The sequence below is a fragment of the Dioscorea cayenensis genome, chromosome 11 (genome assembly GCF_009730915.1).
Source record: "Dioscorea cayenensis subsp. rotundata cultivar TDr96_F1 chromosome 11, TDr96_F1_v2_PseudoChromosome.rev07_lg8_w22 25.fasta, whole genome shotgun sequence".
Taxonomy (NCBI): domain Eukaryota; kingdom Viridiplantae; phylum Streptophyta; class Magnoliopsida; order Dioscoreales; family Dioscoreaceae; genus Dioscorea; species Dioscorea cayenensis.
Window position 1 is genome coordinate 21,837,636 of NC_052481.1, and position 22,973 is coordinate 21,860,608.

General features: G+C 34.7%; 3 protein-coding genes across 8 annotated transcripts; all 3 read right to left on the reverse strand.

The window, feature by feature from the left end:
- Nucleotides 1–1,310: 1,310 nt before the first annotated feature.
- LOC120272280 (protein UPSTREAM OF FLC-like) lies at nt 1,311–5,257 on the reverse strand. Of its 6 annotated transcripts, none has more exons than XM_039279056.1 (8): nt 4,906–5,257; nt 4,748–4,817; nt 4,557–4,672; nt 3,573–4,476; nt 3,141–3,446; nt 2,952–3,043; nt 1,661–1,690; nt 1,311–1,530 (listed from the first exon to the last, which is right to left on the reverse strand). In XM_039279056.1, the coding sequence occupies exons 1-6, from the start codon at nt 5,129–5,131 to the stop codon at nt 2,965–2,967; spliced, it is 1,701 nt and encodes a 566-aa protein (XP_039134990.1). In that variant the 5' UTR covers nt 5,132–5,257; the 3' UTR covers nt 1,311–1,530; nt 1,661–1,690; nt 2,952–2,964. The 6 variants fall into 6 exon arrangements, with proteins under 6 accessions (XP_039134990.1, XP_039134989.1, XP_039134988.1 ...); XM_039279055.1 differs by having other exon boundaries at nt 1,661–1,693; XM_039279054.1 differs by lacking the exon at nt 1,661–1,690.
- A 1,917-nt stretch (nt 5,258–7,174) lies between these two features.
- LOC120271782 lies at nt 7,175–13,375 on the reverse strand. Its single transcript, XM_039278457.1, has 8 exons — nt 12,926–13,375; nt 9,570–12,368; nt 8,712–8,765; nt 8,101–8,445; nt 7,948–8,008; nt 7,716–7,808; nt 7,575–7,613; nt 7,175–7,448 (listed from the first exon to the last, which is right to left on the reverse strand). Exons 1-4 carry the CDS (start codon nt 13,373–13,375, stop codon nt 8,191–8,193), a joined length of 3,558 nt encoding a protein of 1,185 aa, XP_039134391.1. The 3' UTR covers nt 7,175–7,448; nt 7,575–7,613; nt 7,716–7,808; nt 7,948–8,008; nt 8,101–8,190.
- Nucleotides 13,376–18,393: 5,018 nt separating this feature from the next.
- LOC120271964 (zinc finger protein ZAT5-like) lies at nt 18,394–19,391 on the reverse strand. The gene has a single exon (XM_039278658.1). It carries the CDS (start codon nt 19,287–19,289, stop codon nt 18,537–18,539), a length of 753 nt encoding a protein of 250 aa, XP_039134592.1. The 5' UTR covers nt 19,290–19,391; the 3' UTR covers nt 18,394–18,536.
- Nucleotides 19,392–22,973: the final 3,582 nt, after the last annotated feature.

Here is a 22,973-nt window from a genome sequence, read left to right on the forward strand (position 1 = left end):
ACAAACAAAAACTCAAATCAACCCACCAAAAATAGTGAAAAACCACACAAAAAATACAAAAAACATAAAAAAGAACAAATAGGCTACTAGAGAGACTAATCCCCCTAGGACACAAACATACTGAATACATTAGCCCTCACTGGGGAAGGAACCGGATCAGACTGAGCGCTCTACTCCAAAACGCTTATGGACCGTAGTAAAGAAAAAAAAAAAGAAAAAAAACCGAGAAAATAGAGATAAAAAAATAGAATTAGAAGAGGGATAATGTAATAAGTCGCATGATAATATCCATAACATTGTACCAGTCTTGAAATGGATAGGATATAGAGTTGGGTGATTATAAATTTTTTTCCCCAGAGTTTAAATCAGTTTAAATGGTTCAGATTTTGAACCGGATTTCATGAAAACTATTTGCGATCAATGATTAGACAGTCCATAATCCATATCACACTGTGCATTATGTAATTGAGGGTGTAAATCAGCTTAGACAATTTATCTCACGAAACTATTCAACTATTCATGAGAATAGTTTCATGAGATAAATTACATTGTTAAGAAAAATGATCTAATGATCCAGAATTCATCACATTGTTTACTATTCATCATACTTTTCATTGTCTATAAAAATTACTAGTGTTTATCAAAAAATTATTAAGAAAATTACTGTTATACTATTTTTCATACTTTACTATTTACAAAAATCACTGTTTATTCCTCAATCACAGTCACTCCATTGCAAATGAATAACGAATGTCTATAAATTATTTAGTTATCCACAAACATTCTGCATTTCCAATGAACATTAATCTATAAACGTTGGTAAATTCGGTCAATAAATTTGGTCATCTACAAACGTTATTACATATATATATATTTATGTGCGCGTGGAGGCCCCTCTTCTAGGGAGGGTAGATGCATCTAACGGCCCACCGTGGATTAGCCCCACTCAAACCAACATTCACTTAACATCAACTGTCACCCTTCTCTCTCGATGATCCCACGGAACCAGTATTATGATAGAACCCAGATGTGACTCAACCTCATCCGTTGGATTGTCTCGATTTAATAACTTCTAAAATAAAAAGCATGAATCTTTTAATATAATTACCAATATTTCCCTAGATTATATAATAAAAAATAATAAAATTTATAAACCCATGGCTAAGATTGAGCCACGTCTCAGTTTGTGGTTTACCACGAAACCAAGTTTACCAGATAAAAATTCTCTCTACTCACCCATTCTTTTTTTTTAAAACTTTTTTGAATCTGCAGTGGTTTGCAAATGACATTTCTATCATATATATATATATTTCACAACAACAAAACTATGCAATCATGTGGTCATGTGCAGTTATATGATCAATATATAACAACAAAAACAAGATCACAAACTTCATGAAAGCTCAATTAAGCTCAGGCCAAACACTAACTACTCCATAGAATCAATGCAATAGTCCTACACCATGTGATGTAATGCCTCTGCAACCACCTAATCACTTTTGTTGAAGACAACACTCGGCAGCGAAGAATCTGCAGAAAACAATCTTAATAGTCCCACATCACATAATTTGAAGAACTCGGTCTCATATTTCGGTGGACTGATAATGATGAACTAGTACTTTTAAGTTTTGAAATAACTGAAACACAATAATAACAATACCTGAATGTTTGTTAGACTTGAATCCAATTCCTGCTAATGAATATGACAAACAATTTTCAGTAATTGCTCATGTTGTATGCATGAATAAGTACTGTGGGATGAGAATGGGGGGCCTGAGTTTCTGTCGAGCCAGATTGGAACTTGGTCATGTGCACTGATTGGAAAGTGAAAAAGATATAATAACTTGGGAGATGAAGCATGCAAGGCCCCACTGATTGTTGTTGTTGGTGGTGGTGATGGAAATGAAGCAGAAAAGAAGTAAATTTTCATTGTTTCTGTTTTGTTACTTTCTGGTTGTTGATGATGCCTCGCAGGAAAGGACATGCAGCCTCTTTTTTTTGCCCCCTTGTACTTGTAATCATATTATAATGTCAACTAATTACTGCATAAGAGTGTTCTTGTCTAGGATTGCTGTACATCTGAAGAGTTTATCTTAATTGTAACTTGTAACAGATGCACAAATTCTGCATTTCATCCACCTATTCTTTTGCCTATATGTCTCTTGTTATGCGTTTCTAAATACTGTCAAGTTTTTTGATATCTAGTATTAGTAGTTAATTAAATCAGCATTGATAATAGGTATTATGTCAGGTAATACTCAAATGCATTGGCTGTAATTAAATCAGCATTGATAGTAGGTATTGCAACTAGGCCAAGATCAATACAAGAAAATTAGGAGATACAAATGGTGTAGAATCAATTTGCCATTGGCAACATGCATTTGAGTTTCTGCAGATATATGGCATGTGAAAAGAGTGTAAAGTATCTTAATGAGAAGGCAGTTGGATGCCCTGGGGGTTGGAGACATTGATTTTATGTCATGCAGCCCTGAAGGCAATCGAATGTTCTTATGTATGCAGATAAACATGATTCTGTAATTATGGCTCAGTGAGATTTTATTACTGAAGAAATTAGTTTTTTGAAGTTTTCAACACATTTGATTCGTTGCAAGAATCAGTTTTTTAGCTACTGCTCCATATGAAGTATATCTGAATACATTGGGAAATTATAGCACAAAAATTGAAATTCGAATTTCTGGACCTATATTTGTTTGGAACAATGAATGAATTTTACATATCTGGGTTGCAAGCTATATTATATATGCCGACTTGCAATTTTAAACATCTAACAGATCCTTCAAAAGTTTTTTTGCAAAACAACACCCTGACAAAAGCTATCAAGTAAAAATAACCGAACAATGGACTCTAAGGGAACAGCTATTACATGAAAATGGGAAAATAAACCGTAAACACTACTCTATAAATAATAAATTTAATCAAAATACACTTACAAGTTACACCTTCTCAACAAGAACCAGCACTATCATCACTATCGCTTAGTGGGGCTCTAGATTGGATTATAACTCGCGCTCCTGAGGTAAGCCTGCAGGAATAAATTGACACATTCTTGATAAATAACTAACCAATATTTAAAATAAATAAGAACATGGCAAATGAGAGAGTTGTATGGTAGAACTTGCCTTTCCTCGATCTTGATCACCTTGCCTTTTTCTTCTCGAAGAGATTCTAATCTAATGGACGACCCTCTCGCCGAGGAAGAATCACTAATCCTATTGCTTCCACCATGCGATGAACCAAGGTATCTTGACTGATTACAGATCGATGCAGCAAAAGTGTTCTTTGGCACATCTGACGCAGGTGATAACAGGGCCTCATTTCTAGATGATGGCTTAACAGCTGTAACTCTGAACGGTCGAGGGAGACACTTCGACCGATGTGAACCAACCTCTTTATCTTCATCTTCTAGGTTTGGCGACACACAATCCCTGCAAATCTTCATATTGCTTACTATGTTTTGTAGAAGAAATCGGACACAACTATAAACAACATGCCAAAGATGATCCTTTCATGCATACATACAATGATTAGTAACCAGTTCAGTGATGATATACCTATTTTCATCGTAGGAGGATTGTTGTAGATTAGGCGGTCCTTTCCGAAATCCCTCTTTATAGTTCATTGTCTCTAACAACGCCCCACTGAAGCATTCCTTCTCCTCCATTCTTGCTCCCATGAAACTTGGAGCCTCCAATGGACTGTCATGCTCCCCAAGCAACACCGAGTTAGCAAACATCGATGGAGAGACATTCATGTGAGAGTAGCTTGGTTTATAGGTCGGAATGAGACCCAGACTGCGATGATCTTTCACAGATATAGCCCCACAAGTGATAAGCTGCATTAGCAGATTAGTAGCTTTCATCTTCACCCTCGTGGGGACAAAGACTTCTTCCTCCTCAAGTATCCTAAATCTGTTCATCTTCCTTGCATCCTCTCTGATAAGAGACTCCAATGTGTCGATTTTCCCATAGGAGGACAATGGACTAGCTGACAATGGTGGCGGGGATAAGACATTCTTGGCAGCTCCAGACAATTCCTTCGATCTTTGGTTTTCTTCAAAGTGTCTCTCTTCCGATTCCAGTTCCAAGATTTCATCAGTAGCTCGAGTGGCACGGCGACGTCCACGTTCCCGTGGCTTTGTTCCTCCATTGTCATCAGTTTGGGTTGAAGCATCTATAGCTCCACTTAGCTTGACAACCCTGTAATCTGCCAAGCTTGGGGAGCCGGTTTCCCAAGAGGGATGTGGACTTCCCTCTTGCTTTGGAGACGCATTCCCTGATGAACCAACCAAACATGGAATTAATGCTTGCCTTGATGGTGATCTTACATCCTTAATGGAAATTGGAGGTGGAGAAGAGGATGAATAGCGTTCTCTTGTTCTCGGAAAGCCATGAACTTCTTGCTGAGATTGCTTACATTTCTCAACTTTCAAATTGCTTCCAGTGTCACGACCTCGATCTAGAAACCAAATTCACCAAAAAGAAACAATTTTTATAATAAAAAAAAGATAAAAATCCCAACTTCAACTGAATCCTTACCCGAAGGAGTTCGATCTAAGAGCTCAGAGCCTTTAAGGACATACTCATTCCCATGAACAGGGAGGATCAAATCATCCTCAGAGAGATCATGCCACACAAATCCATTCTTATATCCCCTGCAAATCCAACACATTGATTAAAACCCCTAAAGAAAAGCACAATCCTCAAGCAATTACTCCTAATTAATGCACCTCTTGCAAGACCATGAATACATTCCCGGCATTCGTCTCCCTCTCAGAACAACTAGTCGATTGATCACATCTATCAAAAGAAACAAACGAAAACAGCCGGAATCAAGCCGAGTTCTAGTGATTGAAAAAAAAAAAAAAATTGAATCTTTGGTACAAACCTCGGAGGTAGAGCCCATCAGGGGAGGAGACAGGGACTTCAATGAAGTGAGGATGCTCAAGATGGTGGTTTTTAGAAAGATAATACACAACGGGAATCCTTCTGACTGGTTGTTGCTGCTGCTGGTGCTTTGACTGTAGCTTCCTCGACGGCGGTGGTTCCGGCCAAGGTCTGGGTCTCTCCGGGCTTGATTGAGCTCCTGCTTGCCTTCTGATCTTGGTCTCCATTGTTGTTCAAGTGTTGAACAACAGCAAAGAAGGGAAAGAGAAGGGAAAATGGAAGGGTTGGGATGACAACATTGGAAAGAAGAGTGATTGCCTCTCTGGATTTTGGAAGGAAGTTGCCATGCTGACCTTGATTTGATTATTTACAATCAAAATCACACTTTTCTACTTATTATTATTATTATTATTATTATTACTTGTTTTTTTTTTTTGGAAAAATTAGCTGTGTGACATGTAGTTGGTGGTAGTCCACATGAACCCAAAAGAAAAGTTATTATATTATATGAAGTTATTTAATTTATTTATTTTTATTTTTTATCATCATCATGGGCATAGTGCATTATAATTAGGAATATGGATAACACCAATGTGTGAGTAGACCAGTAACATCGGCCTCATTGTAAAAAGTGAGTGTGGGGGCATTAAATGCCCTGAGTTTAATCTTGTTGGTTATAGTGATAGTAACAAATCTCCAAAGAATGTACAAGATTTGACATTTAATTTTTTGACTAGTATGCATACTTTTTTTATGGAACATTCAAGTGCCCAGAGTTTAAATCTTGTTGGATATAATGATAGTAATTGATCTCCAGTTGTGGTTTTAAAGTTACTATTGGTAAAAGCGCACAGGACTTAACATTCAATTTTCTGGCCGGTATGCATACCTTTCTTGTGGAAAATTCAAGTGCCCTGAGTTTAAATCTTATTGGATACAATGATAGTAATAGATTTCTAGTTGTGGTTTCAAAGTTGCTATTGGTGAAAGAGCACAGAACTTGACATTGAATTTCTGGTTGGTATACATGCCTTTGTTGTGAAACATTCAAGTGCCTCAAGTTTAAATCTTATTAGATACATTGATAATAACATATCTCCGGTTGTAGTTTCAAAGTAGCTACTAGTAAAGAGTGCATAGGACTTGACATTGAATTTCTGATTGGTGTACATACCTTTTGTGTTATGGAATATTCAAGTGCCCCGAGTTTAAATCTTTTTTGGATATAGTGATAGTAACAGATCTCCAGTTGTTGATTCAAAATTGCTACTGATGATAGCACACAAGACATGATATTCAATTTTGGCTGGTATGCATGTCTTTGTTATGGAACATTCAAGGGACCGAATTTAAATCTTGTTAGATACAGTGATAATAACCGATCTTAAGTTGTGATTTTAAAGTTTTTACTGATGATAGCACACAAGACTTGACATTCAAATTTTATTTTTTTTTTACTATTATGCATCTCTTTGTATGGATGATTTCAGACAACATAGTAATGTGTTTTGTGAATGAAAGTGTCATATAGACAATTACTTATAAATCATGAAATAAGATGATGTTTTGGAGTCTGAATCCACGTATAAAAAATAAATTAAATGACTCTCAGTTAAATCTATCTATAAAACTCTCACTTATCACTATAATAGCAGACTAGATAAAAGGAAAAAAAATTATTCTTTAGATTTAGATTTACTTTTAAAAAAATAATAAATATAAACAAATGGTGTACAGTTTTAATTAACAAAATTTCTGAATAATAATTTTCACAAAAACTTTTGTGTTATTAATTTTGTTGGTTTTTATTTACCTCCAATTTGATTGTAATTTATGTCATCATCACAATGGATGGTTTGGTTTCACCACAACAACATCAAATTTGAAAGATATGGGTCAATTCTTATTTTAAGGCCACTAATTAATTTTTAACCTTGGAGTAATATGGGTCAATTCTTACTTTAAGGCCATTAATATTTAAGAAAACAAGAAGTACTCCAGCATCCACTTGCATTAGTTTTTGTCATGTCTTCAAGCATAAAAAAATATTTAAATCTTACAACACAAATGCTAGTAATGGTAGGTATGTAAATGAATTTTATTCAATACATCCAAAATTTAGATGCTTGAAGAACAACATAACCACCACAACAAAAATTGTAGGACCATTCATAATTCAAGAATCATTGATCATCACCAAAGTTTGATGGTTCTAACCCTTTTGCTTCAATAAAGCAGAGAACATCTTTTTAGCTGAAGGACAGAACCCATACCACACAATGAATCCATTTATTTATTTAGTAAATCTATCATTAAATGTCATGTCACAATGGGGTCCAATTCCATCCCATTATTGGGATTGTAACAAAAAAATAAATAGAGGCAAAAATTAAAATTTTACAATCACATGCTTTCACATTAACTCATTTAATTAATGGTCACAATTTATAAGTTTTGGATTACTACAAGTGAAACAAAAAAGAGAGGTTTTATTTGCTTCTTCCTTGTGGGAATGATAAGAGATCTCAGTTCCTATTCAAAGTACTGCATTGTAGTCATCAAAAGGTTTGGAGATGTAAACAATCAACTCTAAATAACATTAAAAACTCCTGCAGATTTAACTGTAGAAATTTAGTTGTAATGTATTTTACAGAGAGAGAGAGAGCATACCATGTAGATTGGTGTTTGTTCATCCAACTGAAGCACAACCTGTATCAACAGAGATCCTGAATTACTAACTTTGGATTGACATCAGTAATGAGCAGTAGAGCATGGCAGGTTTGATAAAGGAATATGAATATTGTAATGAACCTGATGAGATTAATGAACAGTTCTGAGTTTCAAGTTTGTACAATCATATGCTGATGATAAATATTACTGTTCTGATCTTCCAAATTACTTCTCCTGAAAACAATAACCACCTGAGATGAGATGTGAGTCCTTTCTTACTTTCTGATTGCTTTCTAACTTTACATAAAAGATTACAAGCATAGTTTACTAGTATAAACCAGAACAAAGGGGAATGAGAATTCCATTCTTTTACCACAGATCATGTAGCCAAAATTTGTGTTGTTTAAGTCCACTTGCCAAGCCTTCAGTAAAGACTTAAAAAAGAACACAAGTAAGCTTTTCCAAATTTATCTTGTAATGCCAAAAAAAAAAAGACAAAAGGAAAAGAAGAGAACAGTGTGTTTACCATGGGGGGCCAATGGTGTCTTGCAGATTTGAGGATTTATTTCACAGAGAAGAAACAAGTTGAACTTTTCATGGAGTATTTATTGATTCACTACTCATGAACTTCATCAGATACATGTGCCTTTGAGACAACCTGCAGTGTAGTCCCTTTCATAAGCCAGGCACTGAGCTCTGGTTGATTCTCCAAGGGTTTAAGGGGATGAAGATTTCCATCACCCATTCGAACACCATAAATAAATGGTAGTCTTAAAGTAAGGAAACTCTCAGGTGGTAAGATAACTTGACAACCAAGACTAAACTGTGAATGTTGCTCACGGTCTGTGATAGATGCAGGCAGGCAAGAGTCCTGGTATTTATCAGCATGAAAGTACTCAGTAAGAAGAATATGCATACATTAAGTTAGAAGATGAATCTATCAGTCAAAGATTTTAATTCAGCCATTTCTCACTTAATAGATTGGTTAATATCCATTTGAGAACATGAAAAGATAAGCAGGTAGGAAAGGAAAACATAATAAAAAACAAACATATTCTACATGGCACCTTGAGATATCTATGGGAATATTCATACTTGAAGACTAAAAATTAAATTACTATATTTACTGATACTTGCCCGAAATTGAATAACTGGAGATATTGCTAAGACAGTCGGGAATGCAGGTGTCACCTGCACAGAAAAATTTAAGCGTTTAGAAGTCAAAATATGTTTTCATAAATGAAAAGTCTGGTACATAAATCTTCCACCAATGCATGATCTGGCCAGTATTATAAATATACAACCTTGCCCTCAGAGACAAAGCAACTAGAAAAGACAAAAAATAAAATCAACCAAAGTAACAAGTAGTATAGTCTGTCGCAAGATAGATCATTATGACAAGAAACTGAAGTTTTTGAATGATAACCCATACTAATATCAATGCAGATTTTATTAATTTCATGTACAACTCACAGCAGACAGATATTTGCAATTTAAATATCAATATTCATGCGCTATCAAGAATAGCATGCTCCTTTTGCTCTAAGTACACTCACAGGATAACACCAGTGTGACATATAAACCATAGGAACCTTCTGCAGACCTGCCGTTAATGTATCAATCAACCAGATACAAAAGAACTCTAGTAGGATGCCTGGGCAAACTGAATCTCTTTGGTAATTCGTTTCTCATGATACCTAAACTCATCATTTAACCGCCCTCTTATAGATGTTAAAAGAATACTCTCTAAAATTTTTAACATCACTCCGGTTCCTAGGATATTACAGCAACATTTTTACAGCTCCATAAGGAAACTATGTCAAAAACTGTGACATAAAAAAATTTGAGAGGCTCCCTTTGTTTTCTGGTATTGAGCATGCAAAAAAACCATCCAATGAATATAAGAACTGAATCACATATGTACATATAAATATTACAAAACGAAAGGACAGCAAAATGCATGTCCACTAATGAACACTTTGGTAGAGTGCTTACCACAAATATCCGCTGAAGCTGCGATAGAGTACTAGTGAACTTAGTCTTTTGAGAGCAATCTTCATTGGAATTCCTGCAATGGGGGCAGTTCATGTATATCGGCAAGTTTTGGTTAAGCAAAGAGTAGGCAGCCTGACCATCATCATGTCTGACATGCAAAATATCTCCTTCATTGTCTTCCAAAGTGTCAGCAGATGTGTCACGTTGTTGGCTGTAATTCACAGTGGGCTCAATAGATTTATTGGCTGTCCTCACAATGTTTACACCATCAATTCCAGATAAATTTGGGAACACTTCCTCGGTTGACATGTTCTTAGATTTGATAAAATTCCTTTCAGAATCTTCTGTTGAAGAATGCGACTTCTCAGAAGTATCATGTTGAGTCTCTAACTCATTAAGATGCTTTGGAGACAATAAAAAACGGTGTCCATGGGAACATTCATGCTCCCACCCAATGTACACAATAACTTGCTTCAAATAATCATTTGGTTTTATTTTCATGCCAGCAGAGAGGTTTACTGGCACTATGTTGCTACCAATCTGTAAAAATGGATCACCATTCATATTGCTGTTGGTTCCAATCCTCTCTATGCTTTCCTGCCCAATTTTAGGATCAGCCCTCTGAGATCCTTGTCGATCATCTACAATTCGAGCCTGGTTATCAGGTTGATCACCCGTGCTTTTTTGTATCACACCTTTCTCAGAACTGGCTTTAGGTTGTTTTCTTTGCTGAAGAACAGGGAGGGTTAAATTAATGGCATTAGTACCAGCAACAACCTCAGCAAATGGCTTCTTGATACTGAACGTTGGGAGCCCTTTACCAAATTTGATAACTGAGTTATCATGGGATACCACATCTGTTGACTTCTGATTTTCTGGCCCACTGCCACTGGGCTGATATTTTGCCATATGACCAGAACCAAAGTTTTTAGATTCCTTATTCAGATGAGTCCCCGTCTTGGTATCTGAAGTTGAATTTTGTAAAACAGTTGTGTTTATGTCAACAACGGAAGAGCTGGTCATAGCACTCTGTTTCACAAACGATATGGTCCATTTGAGCAGAAACTTCTCTGTTGAACAAAAACCAACTTGCAGTAAGCCCTTGGCGGGTTTGTAATATTTTGCTCCACCAAGGCGCACTAAACGCCATGAATTTCTTGGAAGAGGACTTGTACTGGTTCCTTTTGGAAGTACGAGGGTTGGAAGAACATCTTCACAATTGGCAAAGCAGTTAAATGAAACATTTGCACTTTCAAAATCAAAAGGATCATCTCGCATAAGCCTCGAGCGGCCACAGGCACATGCATGAAGGAAAACAAACCCACTGGAGTGTTGTTTAACAACAGCTGCCAAAGGTGAGTTGCCTAGTTCAGTGTTATGCCTTTGGTGTATGCACGGTTTTCCTGTCAAGCTAACAGCGTCACAGAGTTGCCTGCCAGATTCCCATAATGATGTGCATTCATTTACCAACTTCTCTGCAAACATTTCCCTGGCTGGTCCTTTAACCATTGAGTGAAAGGCATTCAAAGCCTTCTCCAACCGAGTCTTATGCAAAGCAGTAGGATAACAAGCAGGCAAATCCTTCAGATAAACATCCTTTGCAGCTGGGAGAGCTTTCTGGCACCATGATACAGAAAACCTCATGTTCAAGCCCTTGCTACTTTCCAGCAAAGACGTAGCTGCTTCAATGGCTCTATATCCTGATTTCTCATCCTGTGTTTCACTGGCAAATCTCTGATGAGATGCTCCTATGTTTTCATCAACAAAGCCATGCTTCACAGAGAGCAATGCATCAAGAATGGAACTAGCTGAAGACAACCAATTCTCCAAACTTGGGAGTTCGGGAGCGCTAACCGTCTTTCCAGAAGCAGCTGATGCTGCTGCTGCAGCAGCAGCTGCAGCTGCTATACCAACACCAGCAACAGACCCACTATTTGCATTACTTGGCAACCCACCTCTCCCTCTTAATGCATCAGACTGCCTTTGTACAAAATCCTTTATCACTTGAATATCCTCATGAGCCACATTCTGGCAATGTTTTTCAAGCATAACCATATCAAGTGCTGTCTTAGAATCTAAAGCCTCCTCAACAAAACTTGTCACAAAATCCAAGGGTTCACCTCTCTGGCTAGCTGAACGGTCAAATAATGCAACAACCCTTGATGCATCCAGTGCAAATAATGGGAGTGAGCTCAGGTTAGCAGCCCCTCTTACACCAAGATGAGCAGAATCTCCACCAACTAATGTACGACATTTCTTAATCAAAACCCGAATTTGAGTCTCTAAAGATGAATGCAGCTTCTTTCTGAACCCACCTTCTGATTTATTAACAGGTCGTGCGAGCATCAGCACAGAGCCAGAGCCTTTCAAGGTCATTCCTAGCTTTGGAATTCCACCAACATTCAAGGACTGATTTAGCAATGAAGCATCAGCTGGCTCCTCCCCATTAGTAACTGATCCTGAGCTTTCTGAGAAGTCATCATTGAAAACAAAAAGAACAACGGGAATGCATTGGCCCGGCAACACAGATGGGTATGAACCAGAACCCGACATGAGGGAGATAGATGAAGCATGGCGGCTTGAGGCCCCAACACGTCTAGAGGGCGGAGAAACAGAAGGCATATTAGTAATAATTGGTTGTGTTGAGGACAAAGGTGTTCTAGTTGGAAGATTTGGGAAAACTTGGGACCTCAAATATGGCCCAAGTGCATGCTTCGCAGCTTGCAGCATCCGAAGTTTCTTCAATATATTGGTATCAAATCTAATACCCTCACGAAGAAACACCACCACATGACAAACCTGGACAAATTGATTCACTTCAATAAATACCATAATCCAACAAACAGAGTGAGTTCTAATATATTCTCGTTTAAACTGACAGCAAGCACCTCCATAAAAAACAAAATCTTAGCTTGATGTTTGGATCCGATGTGATTTCAAGAACCAAAGGCAACCATTTTTACAAAGAAATAAGATATCAAATCACAAATATATATATATATATATATATATATATATATAATCATGAACTCTAAAATAAACTCAAGAAGCAAATCAAAAAACACAAAAGCAACATCTTGTCCTCTAAACTGGTAACATGCACCTTTATAAGAACAAAATCTTAGCTTGCTGTTAGCATACAATGTGATTTCCCCAAAGACACAAGCAAGGCATCCCTTTTCATAATGCAATTAGTGATCAAACAAACTATCAAGAATAATCCAGAATCATGAACTCAATAAAAAACCCTAGAAGAAAATTAAAACATAAAAACATCTAAAACTCAAAGCTCAGCAATCCAGCAAAAAATGGAAACTACACAATAATTGAAGAGAAAATAAAAAATAAAAAGTTACCAAGAACATCATGAGCATCTCTCGGAGATCATCAGCCTCGTTTTCCTCTAAAACCGAAGCAAACCCATCACCATTTCCACCATCAAATCGAGACGAATCAGGCAACGGCGATGAGCTAGAAAGGTGCAGGAAGACCAAGCCTTTCTCCTCGTCATGATGATACCTGATCCTCCGGCGCTCAAACCAGCTCTTTCTGGAAGCGATCTCAGGGAGGTCCTTGGCAAGGTTTCCGGAACCGAAGACATTGGCGTCGATGATGCGGTTGATGAGGTGTGCGGGGTCGGGGGAGCCGAGGAAGCCGACAACAACGACGCCATGAGAAGGGGAGGAAATGGGCGGGGTTGGGGGAGGGTTCGACGGCGGCTGGGCGGCGGCGGCGGCGGTGGAAGGAGGAGGAGAGGCGCGGAGGAGGAAGCGAACCGGGGTGGAAGAAGGGTTCGGTGCTTCCATGACGGTCGGGTTCACTGGCCCCGGTCCGATATTTTAGGAACACTGAACCGGGTTCGATCGAGCGAGCCTGAACCGAAAACAGGCCGGGTTTTTACTCATTGCCCCCTTTAAAACTTGAATTTACTTTTAACCTTTTTCGTTTTTTTTTAAAAAAATATACATATATATATAAATAATGACTTTTCTTTACCTTGAATTCTCCATTAAAATTTTAATTAATTCATATAATTTTATAGTTGTTGCAATTTGAACACTGAGGGACTGTTTTTTTAAAAGATGATCTTGACATTTGACATGGACCAAACAAAGTGTAAAAAAAAAAAAAAATTATTAAATAAAAAGCCTTCTCTTCCTAGACTCTAATTTTTAAAATAAAAATTAAAATTTTAATTTAATGTTTGATTCACTGATATTCTATAAGTCATGAGTTGTAAATCCATTTGTACAAAATACTGAAAGCTTTATAAAATATAGAATCTATTTATACAAAATGCTGAAAGCTTTATAAAATATAGGTTTCTCCGAATTTGTGTTATATATATATAAAGATTCAAATTCAAAAGTATTTTTTAAGTGACTCAAATGTCTACCATTAAACAAACCCATCTCAGTAAAATTTATCTTATATATTTGACCATTGTTTAGTCTACATAGAAAATTATATAGTTGAATTGACAAAATTAAAGTTTAAAAAATCAAATAATTCAAAACCCAATTATGTAGATAATGTGTACCGTGTAAACTCACACTATCAATATTTATTATTATCACTAAACAAGATTCATATGACTCAATCAACCTCTTTACTCAATCCAATCAATCAATGTATATATCAAGTCCAATCTTATCTCCAAACTTTCATACTTGTTGCTCACTAGCTTCCCATATGCATAAATATATATAAATATATATATATATACAAATACATAATTCTGAATAAAAGAATTTATAAAAACTTTTGAAATATTCCAACACATGTAAAATCATGTGAATTCAAAGTGAATACCAAAGACCACTAGACAACCTACTAGAGATGCCAACTTTGATCAATATCTTTGTCAAACTTTGTTACAAGTTGATAACTAACTAAAAACACACTGTTAGAAATGTTCAAAAATTAAATTCAGTAAATAATAATTAAGAGTAGCCATGCATGCATGCACTGGAAGAAGTAGAGAAGCAATCTAGTCAGACTTTTTATCTTAAAGCTTATCTACAAAGCATCCAATTCCAGAAGGAAAGAAGAAGAAAAGGTTATTTTTGATTTGTTTTAATTTTAAATATATATATATAATATATAATATATAGGTCACGGATAGATGATGAACATGAGCATCAAAGCCTCCATTGAACTTTCCTTTCTATCTTCTTCTTCTTCTTTGTGTTATCTCTGCTATTCCCACTAGTCACCCACTTGTGCACTTACTGTGTTCATTCCAACTACCTTAACTGTGAGTGTGATTAATTAGTTTTAAGTATGATTTTTCATGTTTAATTTATGTGAGAAATAATGAAAAACAACAAACAAATTAAATGAAATAAATAATTTATATGAAAAACTTAAAATCAAACTACAAAGTACAAAATGATTATATTATATTGAAAATTTAGTATAATAGTAACCCTTAGATTTTTTTTTTTAAATGTTGACGAACCACCTCACATACATACATTCACATCTTTAACCATGTTTTGAAAAAAAACCAAACTCTCGACATTTCACATTAGAGTTAATTGTATTACTAATTATTATTATTTTTTTGTCTTTATAATAAAACTCTAAAATATATTTAAATAAACTATATTTAAATTTCAAGTTAGATTGATCAAGATTCAATTTGAATTATCGTCTCTGTTATTCTTTAAATATAATCTGATCATATATATTTTCTAAACATATTCGAATCCCTCTACTACCATTATAAATTCTTTAAAAATTCATATAAATCACATCGTGAAATAGAATATTCAGAACACAAACTCTTAACAATTTCGTTTTTGAGATGAAAAGCATGAATCATGATGTGGTCGGCGGTGTTGAAGGAATATTGAACTAATTTATTCACATTTGTTTGGTATAAAATAATTAATTAGATTTGAGGATGACATTTTAATGTAGTCGGTTTGTTTGGTTGCATGGAATGATGAGGGTTTAGTGGTGCTAGATCAATAGCATGATGTAAAAAGGACGGTGAGATTGTCATCTAGAGTTGATTGTTTTGGTTTTATGATTAGTAAAGTGATGAGGATGACACTACCAATGAAGTGTTGCGTTGCAATGTCATATGATGGAACCAGTACACTAAATGAAGATGAAAGGTTTTCATTTTGAATAAATGAAATTAATAATAAACTCATTTTACCAACCGGTATTGATAGTACTAAAAATTTGAGTTACTTAGATAAATAGTTTTGAATTTAAAATTTTGTATATGTAGATGTTACCTGAGATCTATTTGTTATAAAGCACTCAATAGTATATACTTTGTCCAAACCCCATACTAGTTTAAAATCTATCCATAATTTAAAGAACTAGTAAGTTAAAATTCTAAATATATATAAAAAAAACTTACATTTAAAAAATAAAATACAAAAAGTCCTACAAAATCTTTTTTAATGAATTAGTGGCTTATCCAATTTCTAAAAAAAATTGTAAAAAATTTAAATTTCATTAAATACTAAAAAACAGATAGAAGAAAATCTTAAGGAAAAATTTGTTCTATAAAGGCTGAATTATATATATATATATATATATATATATATATATATATCTTAGTTCTTTTATATATAATGTTTAAAATATTATAACATAAAATAATAAATTAAAATTTTAAATTTAACATATATCTAGGGCTGTAAACGAGCTGAGCCGAGCCGAGCTTTGCCTTGTTCAAGCTTGGCTCGTTACTATTTAATCGAGTTTGAGCTCGAGTCGAGCTTTCTTCGAGTTTCATTTTTCATGTTCAAGCTTGGTTCGTTACTATTTTAACCGACCTCGAGCTCTAACCGAGCTTATTTCGAGTTTCATACTCGAGCTCAACTTGTTAAGAAACTTCGAAGCTTAGATTTGGCCGTTAGCTTGATTAAGGCTTGAATATTTTTTTGTACAGTAAAGTATCATTTAAAGCTTATTTAATGAATCATTATCAAGTGTGACTCAACTCGATTTGAGTTTGAGGATTATTTTAGTAAAAGAATAATTTAAGCTTGTTTATGGAATCATTAAGGTTTGAGTTCAAGCTTGTTAAAATCTTCATTAAATAAGTTAACAAATAATTACAATAATAACAAAATAAATATTGTGATGCAACTATATATATATATATATATATATTGTAATATTATTAACGATCCGGTAAATAAGCTTGTTCATGACAATATAAACGATTATATTAATGATTGTTACAAATAAAATTGTAAATGATATTATAAACGAGCTTTTAATAATACAATAAAGGAGTTTTTCACAAGATTTAATGAGCCGAACTTGGTAATGATCAAGCTTGGCTCGTTTGTCTTACGAGCTCATTTAACTTAATCAACTAACTAACCTAAGTTTTTAACGAGCTAAGCCTTCGAATAGTAGTTTAGAACCTTATATGTGTGACTCAAATTGACAACAACAACACAGTCACATATACACCTTAATAGACATATACATATACATACATATATATATATATATAAAAGAGCTCACAACCGAGCTTATAAACAAGCTTGTTCATGAGTTGTGTTCACGAGCCAAAACGAGCCGAGCTTTCAGCTGCTCAAGCTTGGCTCATATATTAATCGAGCTTGAAAATAATGTTCAAGTTTGACTCGTTTACAATATGAGCTGAACACGAATGAGCCCTTATCAAGCCGAACACCGAGCCGCTCACGAATGGCTCAGCTCAAATACACCACTACATATATCCTAAATCAACCTAAGATTGTTGGTAATTAATTTTTCTTCTTAGTTAAAAGTTAAAAGTTGGGTATAATATTAACAAAAAGTAAATCTTGGTGTTTTTCCATGATTGAACACTAGGCTAAAATAAAGATATATTAGAATACATATAAAGACATATGTAAACTTTTAAATTGGATACGCTCATAACTAACAACAATACATGAAGATAAACAATGCTAGAAGATAATTCATATCTATAAATAAATAATTAAAAAATATATATAAGAATGGGAGAGAGGAAGTACTCCACATGCCATGATCTCCTCAAATCATTAATGAGAAGGCAAGACAATGCACTACATATAAAAAAAAAAAAAATAAAGATATATAGTGCATTTAAAGGTTGAAAGTAATATTAATGATGGATTAAGAGAAGGCAAAGAAGAGCCATCCATGTGACACATTATCACAACACTCTATCCACGTTTATGATCTTCATTCATACACACACTAAAGTCCACCACACTGGCCTGCACTTAACTGGCACCTAATCCCTTAATTAAGCCGTAAATTAATATATTAAATAAATATTATTAAATAGTTTTAATCACTGATCAGGTGGAGTGACTTCATAGATGAAGGTCACACACACACTACTAGTGGTGGGTGGTGGTGATGGTGGTGGTGGTGCTAACAAAGTGCTTTCTTTCCCCATCTGCAACATGTGTTGTGTTTTTTCATGCATTTATGAATCCTTTCTCATCTCATCATATTTATCTTCTTCTTTTTTCTTAAATAAAATTAAGAAAAAAATGTTTTCATTTTTAATTTTTTTCTTATATTTGGAAACCAACAAACTCATGAAGAACCTGATCCACCACCTTTTTCTTTGGTGGTGGAGAAACCAAACCAAACCAAAACAAACCTAAACTATTAAAACTCTTATATATATTTATATATATCAATTAATATAACCACACAATAAATAATAAAAATTGAAGAAATTAACCACCAACTACTAGAGAAACCTTGGTTCTCACTCCCACAACAACAACAATAACAACAACAATGTGAAAATTAATTAATGAATATAAAGAATAATAATCATCATCATCATCACATCATCTTCTTCTTCAACAATCAGCTAGCACTAATAAAATGAAACAACATATAATTCACATACTTCTCCCATAATAATTCAATAAAAATTCATTGAAAAAAACAAGAAAAATTAAGAGAAAAATAAAAATAAAAATTGGCAAGCACTAATTAGTAATGGCAATCCACCAAAGCAGCAGACAGAGAGAAAGCAATAGATTGCTTGCTTGCAAAAGGGAAGTTAATGGCAGGTGAATCTTCAGAAGGAGCAGGTAAATTTAGATCCAAAGATAACAAAGTTCTCTCCCTCTTCACCTCCGGAACCACCACCTGCTCCGGCGTGTCCAACGGCCGGTGCCGTCTCATGTGTCCTCCAAGAGCTTGCCCGGAACTGAACTCTGATCCACATATCGAACACTCATGAATTCTTGATCTTAAAGCAGGCATAACCGGTTTGAAAAAACTATTATTCATGCTAGTTTCTTCTTCTTTCACTGGCTTCTTCTCATCGGCGGTGATCACCACCGGAGAAGTAGTAGTTGTAGCAGTAATTGAAGCAATAAGTTTCGGTTTCTTATGACTAGCACGGTGACCACCAAGAGCTTGGAAAGAAGGGAAACATTTGTTGCAAGTCTTGCATTCATAGACACAAAACCCGGCTTTACCGTCAGTAAACTTCCGGCTAGTGAACTTCTCCGGCTTCACTTCAGCACGGCCACCTTGTGCTAGTAATATCAAGCAGTTAGCCATGTCCTCTTCTTCTTCAGTTGTTGATCCGGAGAACTCTGATGATGATGCTGATGATCCTGCCGGCGCTGCCACTGGTGTTCCACGGTGGCGCTTTGTTCTCTTGCCTTTGATTATAGGTAGCAAAGCTCCATCATTGCTACTACTCATGCTTCTAGTTTCCTCCATGGTTTCCATTAATTTTCTTGTTTTTTTTTTTTTTCTCAAAGAGAAAGAGAGAGAGTTTGAGAGAAGAGAAAGAGTAAATGAATGAGATTGTTTGAGAGGAATGGAGATGTATTTATATATATATAAATATGTATATATATAAAAGAAAGAAGGAAGAGGAGTTGGGAGTCAAAAGTCTATAGAGCCGCCCAGAGTTAGGAAGGAAGGAATAGTAACTGTGTGAATAAAAGTCTAATTAGAATGCTTACGTTTCTTAAAAGAAAACACTTGGTGAGAATTAATGGAGAGTTAAAAAAAGAGAAGGAAAAGAGAAACTCTTTTCTTTCATGTGTTATTAATTATTGTTGTTGTTATTATTACATTGATGAATAATAATTAATAGTAGTAGTAGTAATGGTTGATGTTAATATATATATTATATATGTGTATTTAATAATGCATGGGAAAGAGTCACATTAATTAAAAGCATATGTAAGTTGATAAAAGAAAGAAGAGAAGAGTAATGTGAGATTCGGTTGGCTTGTGAGCAAGCAAGCAAACCATTCCTTTTTCTACAAGGATTCTTCTTGATAGGTTTCCCTTGCAAGCCTGGAACCACGGAAAATGCGCTTCTCTTATTTCTTTTTTTTAAAAAAAAAATTTAATCTTAAATAATATTTATTTATTATTTTTGAAAAAAAGTGGATAAACCACATTCATTAGAAAAAGCAGGTACAGAGAAATACATCGAAGAGCACTAGATGTGGAGCCAGGAAGCAGAAACAAGATACTAAGATAACAAAGTGGGGACAAACCGTCTCCACAAGGCCACTAAGGCCACACTGAAACCCACTAGCGGGATTTGGGGATCCACAAAGCGCCTGGGAGGAAGGCTCCTCCCCGTCTCATCTCGCAATAGAAGCAGGAAACTCCAAAGCACGTCGCACAATTGACATAGAACCCTCCATCTTCTCCTTCACACTTGTCCGGTCTTTGCAGAGACAGGGATAAAAGCATATGAATAATCTTCACACGAAAGGGAGTGCAGGGAATCATGGGAGGCATTAAAAATGCGGTCATGCGTACAAGTCAAAATATTCCAGCACAAGCTGCTTTAACCACTAGGTCACCCATAACTCTACGCGAAGGCACTAGAGATAGTCTCCAACTACTCCAGACCAAAGCCAATGACATCGGAGGGCCAGGCAACCCCAACAAACTCCCAAAGAAGGTCCACACCTGTCTAGCAAAAGTGCAATGTAGAAACAAGTGGTCGGTAGTCTCCAAGTCAGAATAGCAAAACACACATGTTCTTAAATAATTTACTTAATCATGTCAGTAAAAACTTACAAACTAATATATATATATATACTGCTTCTGTAGTAGACAGATACAATGAACTGTTTTTACTGTACTAAAATACTGTTTTTGATATCCCGAAGTAATATATATATATATATATAATTTGTGTGAATAATAAAGAAATATAAATAAGTCGTGTTTTGCATTTATGTTTTAAAAAAAATTAATTATTGGAATTATGAGGAACTCATGCAATACATGAAAACAAACTTTTATATTTTTGAAGAAAGGGGGAAATATGGAAAAAGATAGTGGGACACTAGTAGTGGTGGTGAAGGAAGAAGCAAGAGCCACATATATTTGAAAAAGGATTAATGGCATGTTAATTATTATGATTCTTTTGGAAAATAAAAATAATTATTTTGATTAATGAGATTATAAACTGATGAATGATGATGAATAATGGTTGACAATGATGCATGGACTAAGAAATGTAAGAGTGGGAGAGGTGTGTGGTTGTGTGTGTATCCATGAGACTTTGATGTGAGATGTAGTTTTTATTAGTTTAGTTTTTAGTTTTTTAGTTGTTTTAGTTTAAGTTTAGGGTGGGAAGCAAGTTTAGGGTGGGAAGCAAGTCAACTAAGAAGGAAGGAGGAGTGGGAGTGATGAGTGAGTGGATTAAGAAAACCAAGTATTTGGTGTGACTGTAGTTGTTGAGTTAGTGTGAGGCCATAAAAGTGGCCACCACCTTTGGAGAGAGAAAAGTAGAGAGTTAATTAGGGTTAGGGTTAGGGTTAGGGTTAGGGTTAGAGGGAGAGAGAGTGCAAGGAAGGTATATGAGTTGGTGAGCAACAAGGTATCTTGAAACAACAAACTCAATGACTTCTACTTCAAAGTTTGATATTAAAATTGATTGGTTGTTAGTTGGCTAAGTGAACTCTTAACCTAACCTTTTGTTAGTATGATTTGAAGTTAAAACCTAAACCGGTAGATCTTATCCTGAATTGGTTGTTGGGGGCGAATGACAAAATATTTAAAAGTATAAATTATATGTTCAAATATTTTTAAAATTTTTTTAAACCAAATGCCACTTAATAATCTCTGAATGTGGGAAAAATCCAAAGTCAAATCTTCAATGAGCAAAGTGAAGATGTATGATATACTTAGAAATTAGAAAACCCGCCATGTCACATAATTTATTTATTTTTTATAAATAAAATAAAATAAAATAAAATAAATAAATAAATAAAAATTTACTATCCTTACAATATAAGAGTTGGTAATTTATTTTTTTAAAAAAACAAAAGTCAAAATTTTAAATCTTTTCTAACTCAAAATTTGAGATTTCATGATTTGTTCATATTTATGAAAAATATATAAGTAAATAAATAAATAACTTGTATATATATATATATATATATATAAATGTTAAATTCCTACCATATATACATAAATAATATTGATATCCATATTTAATTAAGTAAATAGTTGTGAAACCAATAGGAAAGTAATCAAATGAAAATGAGAGAATTGGGAACAACGCTAGCGATTAAACCAGAGCTACAAGCAAGCCAAGAAAAGGCATATACATGATTGCTAGATGGATCTCCAACCACCCAAGCACCAGCTATATATATATATATATATATATATGGAAACTAGTTATGTTAAAAAGAATACTTAGAATAAATAATAAAATAAAATAAAATGAATAAATAAATAAAACAAAAATTGAAGAAAAAAAGATATCAGACAGTAGTAATAAAAAGATCTTTAGTCTAGCGGTATTTGTCCTATTGTGTAAGATTTGGTTTAGGTAAATTGATTGTTCGGATTTGAAACTTCTTAAATATAATAGTACCAAAAATTTCCGTATCGGCCCTAGTATAAAATATCATTGACTAGATATATGCTTGTCACATTTATTAATGAAAAAAAATCTTGGACAATGTGGGTTTGGTTCCCAATCAGTTGCACCTTCTTCTTGTTCTTCATTGTTTGTATGATTGGATGTAATTAAGTTAGTGGCGTGGAGTGGGAGTAGTCAATGGAATGCCTTGTTCCCTAACTCTCCTCCCAACTCTTGATTTGTTTTTACTAATTAGTTTAATTAAACAAAGTTAGCTAGCTTAATTTCTTTCATTCATTCATTCTTTTCTTTCTTAGTGGGTAAGCACTACACTACACTTGACTACTATATTAGGTACTTATATATATAACTTAATTGTTTGATTGGAAGATGGGAGCAAATGGAGGATCTTTTGTTAATTTACATATATGTATTTTTTTAGTTGTTGTTATTCTTATTGTTATTCATGCTATGCTTATTCCTATTCCTTTGCCATGTGCCATGACTAGAACAGCCGGCTTGATCCAAGGAAGGAAAGTGAAGATAATAAATTAACCTCTTTG